This window comes from Rhinopithecus bieti, unplaced genomic scaffold (genome assembly GCF_001698545.2).
Source record: "Rhinopithecus bieti isolate Rb0 unplaced genomic scaffold, ASM169854v2 scaffold_5948, whole genome shotgun sequence".
Classification (NCBI taxonomy): domain Eukaryota; kingdom Metazoa; phylum Chordata; class Mammalia; order Primates; family Cercopithecidae; genus Rhinopithecus; species Rhinopithecus bieti.
The window spans coordinates 734,396-740,269 of record NW_016805422.1 but is presented as its reverse complement, the minus strand read 5'-3'; the positions used below and the strand labels follow the sequence as shown (position 1 = coordinate 740,269).

At 42.2% G+C, this 5,874-nt stretch overlaps 1 protein-coding gene across 12 annotated transcripts in view; it reads left to right on the top strand.

Moving 5' to 3' along the window:
• Window positions 1-5,874, top strand: part of TLE1 (TLE family member 1, transcriptional corepressor) — a 108,234-nt gene that overhangs the window by 67,618 nt on the left and 34,742 nt on the right. For all 12 annotated transcript variants that reach the window (XM_017872356.1, XM_017872354.1, XM_017872360.1 and 9 more), the window contains one exon: window positions 3,241-3,357. In XM_017872356.1, coding sequence (XP_017727845.1) covers window positions 3,241-3,357 — 117 coding nt within the window. The remainder of the gene's footprint in view (window positions 1-3,240; window positions 3,358-5,874) is intronic.

Here is a 5,874-nt window from a genome sequence, read left to right as displayed (position 1 = left end):
ATTTTTCTTTTTTTTTATTTTTTTGAGGTGGAGTCTCACTCTGTCACCCAGGCTGGAGTGCAGTGGCACAATCTCTGCTCATTGCAACCTCCACCTCCTGGGTTCAAGTGATTCTTATGCCGCAGCCTCCTAAGTAGCTGGGATTACAAGTGTCTGCTACCACACCCGGCTAATTTTTGTATTTTTTTTTTTTTTTTTTAGTACAGATGGGGTTTCACCATGTTGGCCAGGCTGGTCTCGAACTCCTGTCCTCAGGCAATCTGCCCGCCTTGGCCTCCCAAAGTGCTGGGATTACAGGCATGAGCCACCGCACCCCGCCTCATAACCATTTTTAAATAGCTTAATGCAAAGCAACCTCTGTTTCATTCTTTTGCAAATGGTATCCCCATAAATGTTGCCTCGATTTGTTAGATGTGGACCCAGACAACATAGCATTCGGAATTTTGGAGGATCAAAATGACAATTTAGTCAATACCCAGGTTTAATCTCTGAATTCTCAAAATATGTATAAAGTGGCTCTTCATGGCCATCAAAATGACTGTGTTCTACCCTGGAGCCATAAGCAACACACAGTAGGGGGTGCACAAGGAGAAATCACAGTGTGAGGGAAAAATACCTCAAGAAATGCAGTACCCACAAAGTCACTTTTGGGTTTCTGGAAACAAATGAGGGAATCATGAAGGTAAGGGTCCCCCAGGCAGTAGTTTAAAAACCAGAATGGTTGCTGTTGCTGCCAGTGAAGCTCATTAGGCTGGAACTATTTGCTCATATCAAGAACAACAATGAAAGCAGCATCAGGGCTGGAAGAAGTCAGGGGCAGTTATACACAGAAAACTGGGTTCACAGGAACAAGAGTAAAAGGAAGCGGTCTCTTTTTGGTGGGGTAGCCTTTAGGTAGAAAGCCGGCCGGGCGTCCGGCAGCTGCATGGGCCAGGGATCCCTGGGTCTGAGTGTGGTTTTCCTGTGCCTTTCCAGCCCACACTCTCTGCTGCCTTGTTTTGAGTCAATTTTACAGCATCAAAGGTATGATGAGGCATCTTGTTTTGTAACTTGTTGAAGTCTGCTGTTGAATGGGGTCCATTTTCAGATAAGCAGCGCTGCTAATTACTAGCCCTGTCCACCACATTTGGAGGAACTTTCAGAGCTTTTCAAAACCTATTCAGACTATAAGCTTCATTTAAGCTGCTCAAGCGGAAATTACAGTAGTAACTTTGAACACATAGACGCAGAGGCCTCAAAGCTTGACAGTCTTAAATGTCCAGTCATAGAAAGGTTATTGTTTCTAACAGAAATTGTATTGTTTCTAACAGAAGTGTAGTTTACTTTGACGTTCACAGTACTACTTGACATCGTTAAAAAAAAAAAAAAGACATTAAGAAGCTGTCTTGGAATGGCCCTGTGGCTTGGACATGCAGTGCTGATGACAGCAGGAGAGCTTGGAAGACTGTGGAGAGAGACTGGTCAGCACACACCGACTCTATGCCCCATTTTGCTGGGCACTTGGGCGGATTTAAAGTTGAATAAGACATAGCCCTGCCCTGGATGCTGCTCAGAGTCTGGAGGAGGAGACCTCAGGGCTGAAATAAACTAGAAGAGAGAGATGTATTTAAACATGTTTCCCATGTGTGAACAAGCAGCTGCTGCTCCAGCCCAGCTTTTCAGAGGGCGTGTTAGCACTTTGCAAGAGTTAGGTCTCCTGCAGCCTTGTCAGCTGTGGGTCTGGGTTGGAGGGGTTAGTTTTTAGCGGACATTTATCTAGGTAATTAGTTCAGGGATCCAGCCGGCTCACCTTTCAGCCCCAAACACTGTGGTAAAGACATTACTTTGAGCTTCTCTATATTGAATTGCATTGGTCCCTCCCAGCTGCTTTTATCTAAGCCTCCTGGCATTTGTGTAGCTTGAACAGTCATGAATAAAAGAGCCCAGCTCCTTTAGAGTCAGTCCCTGAGGAGGGCCAAGAGGCTTGGGATTGCCTTCTGGTCCCCAGTTTTGATTTCCTCCTGCATATGGTTGAGCTGGGAACAACCCTCCCATGGTGGGGTCCATGGTTTTCAGGGGGAGCTTTGAGGGCTGGCCACCTGGCTCATTACCTCTGGCTGGTTAGGAATGAAACTCACGGCTTTTAAAAAGGTACCATAAAGTATTTGCTCCTGTTGTATACTGTCCATTAGATGTCATCTAACTTAAAGGTATCCCCCAGTCCCTTCTGTTTTAAATTGTGGCAGAGAAAGGTAACATAATTGTCTGTTGGCCCTGGGCACCGCCCTGTTAGTTCTCAAACATCTTTCAGGGATTGGGGTTATCTGGGCTTTGTGAAAGGAGGTTTTTGCACAGCTCATTCAACATTGTTCAGGGCAGTAACACATCACTGAACAAATTGCCCCCTTGCATATGCTAATCCCACACTTAAAAGAACTCATTGTAACATGTTCTGATGCTTTAGCCCGAGGGGAGATGGGAATTGAAGAGATGTCAGATCATGTCATGTGACCCCAAAATATCTAAAATGCCTGTTTTCTTTGGGTCAACAGTTCCTACTCAGCATATGCGAATGAAAGTATCCTGTGTGGTTTGTGGAAAAGATTAGTCCTTGTTCCTGCTTTGTGCGTGGGAGCTGGCCTTGCTATTGAAGATTCACTGGCCGAAATTCCCCCCTTGAGTCTTAAATTTCAGCGCTATTGGCGAGGAACACCAAGTCTTATTTTCAACAATAAATTAAAAGAATTCAAAAGAGTTCCTTCATTGTTGCTGTGGAAAATGTGATTTGCCTTTTAGGAAACCATGCTGTTAATCCCACCGCTTCCTTTGTGCCTTTTTAGAGTGGTACACATTGACTCTTACAGTTAAAGAATATGTTTAATAGAGTAATCTCAAGATTTGCTCATAGGCCATTCGCATTCCTGACCAGGAAGTCGCAGTGGGAAAGAATAAAAACACATCCACATACAACACAGTAAGCTCCTATTTCTCAAACAGTAAAGAGAACAGAAACACATTTCCAAGGAGGCCTGAAGAATCCACCTAGCTTTGGATGGTTTAATTGCAAAGTCAGGGTCTCCTTTTTAAGTGTGTAAACCTGTAGATACGTTTGCCATCAAAGTCTTTAGATGAGATGAATTAAATGGAATGAAAGGCTGTGTAGGTATCACCTTTCAAAAATAGTTCTCACATCGAGGTTGGGTTTTCATGTGTACAAAGAGGCTTGGGAAGAAATCTTTGATTAATTTTTCTGTCTTGCAGAGTAATTCCCTTCTGGTCCCAGACAGTCTAAGAGGCACAGATAAACGCAGAAATGGGCCTGAATTTTCCAATGACATCAAGAAAAGGAAGGTGGATGATAAGGACTCCAGCCACTATGTAAGTAATTAAAGGACTTGAAATAGTATTTGTTTGCTTACTGCTCACCTGAGTGAGTATCCAAGTATACTCTAAGATCTTAGTGATAATTCCATGTCCTTAAAAATAATAACATAAAGAGGAGAGGTTCTTACATTGTAGGATATTATTTCCCTTTGGGGCAGTAAATTATGCTTCTGCCAGGCTCAGGNCTTTACGCTTTGGACTTCCTGCCTTTGTTACTCAAAAGGGAATATGAAAATGCAGGGCTGCCTTTGTGCGCTGTGCGGTTGCTCAGGGCCCTGCTGTTGTTAGGAGCCCCCCCAGACCCTGCCCTCTCTTGGTGTAACGCTCAGATCTCACTATCTTTGCGTTCTCAATTTTTGAATAAGGTCTCTGCATTTTTCATTTTGTCCTGGACTCTGTGAATTTAGTAGCCACTTCTGCTAAAATAGAGTAAAAATTACAGTGTCACAGAAGCTTTGTGGATGCTGTTCTGATGATACAGGCTCATACCACTTCTCAAGGCAGAGCTCAGCGTTTTCCATAGTGAGCGTTCTAGTGAACTAAGTTCTTGGTGAAAATGGAAGAAACCCCAGAGGCATCTTGTTTAAATTCTGTAGATGAGATCACTCTACTGGTTGATGGAGTGGGGACTCTTGTCACAGATCCAGCTAAAACCACATTCAAAAGGAAACCAAACCAAGCCAGATGGCCATTGGCTCTGGTCTCAGGGTTATAAACATTGCAGCCGATGTATGACTTGGAGTTGCCTGTGTGTCCCCGAGTGTCTGTTTCAGGATGGATGCATTCTCAGGAACAGTATGAAAGCAGAGTTGCTGAATTGGGGCTACGTCCTTGATGCCCTTGGAGGAAGAGGCGTCAACTGTGCAGGCTATGTGGAGGTCTAAACACTAGACAGACGATAGTGTCTCCTGCTGGCTTGCCCAAGCCTGTAGCTGACGATAGGTAACATCTTTTTGAGCACCACCTGGAGTTGGTGCCAGGTACCTTGTGATTTTTACACGGATTATTTCATTTAACTCTTATAACATCCCAGTGATTTGCTGGAGCCAGCTCTAGTATCTCTGCTCTTTGACACTATGCTAAGATGCCCAAAGCCAGCTCCAGTATTCGATTATTTTACCAGAGATCCTCTATTTGGTTCGCACTTTGCCCTATGCTTTAATAACATACTAAGAAACAAAGCTGTTGGTTCTCCCCATCCTAACCCAACACTTTTTACCACATATCATTCTCCCCTTGTCTGTTGCCCAGAGCCGATGTCCCATGCATGTACTTTCATTGTGACATTCAGTGTTACTAAGCAAGTTGGAAGGTTTATGACATGCAGGTATTTGCCGAGGTAGAATTCTGATGTTACTAAGCAAGTTGGAAGGTTTATGACATGCAGATATTTGCTGATGGAGAATTCTGAATTGCCCTTCATGAGGCTGTTGTGTATAGTAAGTTATTTAGTAATGAGTGCTCTAGAATCCATAAAGCTTGGCATGGTAGTTTTGTAACCTGCATGTACTAGGTTTGTCTGGTTGGATAGATGGTTAGGGACTGTGTGTGGAGAGTATGTTGGAGAGTCTGGGACAAAGGCCTCAGATCTTAGATCACTGATGACAGACATGTACTGTCCTTTGCAGTACCTTTTGCACAAAGGGTAAGATTTAGTACAAAGCTAAGATTTAAATTACAGTAAACTGACTTCAGAGTCCATTGTAATAAAGGAATTGTTCGCTACTTTTTGCTAGTTCCGTCTGTGTACTAAATTAGCCATTTTTATTATTTTCTTTTTAGAAGATAAACTCTTTTAGTTTATATTTTTTCACCACCACCACCCTTAATACCTGGAAACATTTGTGCTTTGCTGTGGGCTTTACCAAGAGAAAACAGATTTTCGTTAGTATTAGTTTTGTTCTTTATTGCATGAAAATATTTATTTCAGTAGACTGTTATTTAGGATTACCCAGGCTTCCTCATTGGTTGTAATTTTAATTGTTACTAGTGAATTGCATGGTGCCCTGTAACCATGGCTAAAATATATCTTGTAACACACTATTGAAGAAAATAAATTGGGTCTCCCACATGTAGTGCTCTGTGTATGATTAGGAAACAAATCATTTAAGACTTGAATTTAGAGTTGAGGGTAAACTTTCTAGCCTAGATTTGTGGGCCTACTTCAGAAGGCCAATGTGGATAATATTTGCACTTGTTAGTGCTAATAACTTTTCAGATATTATTTCTATATTCGTCATTGACAACAATATCAGTACGAGCATTGTTTAGATCATAAATTCGGGACCCCTTCCTTTCCAAGAATTCAAACCCATTGAGATGTACTGCTTTTCCCATATACCTACATTGTATAATGTATTACTCTGCCCTAAAGGACATGAGACATTTTGGCTAAGAAAGAAGACTTTTTCAGCCTGCCTCAAACTTGATGGAGGGGGTGATTGCATCATTGAATAGTTTTTTTCTTTTTTTTTTTTTTTTTTTTTTTTTTTTTTTTTTGAGGGGGTTTTT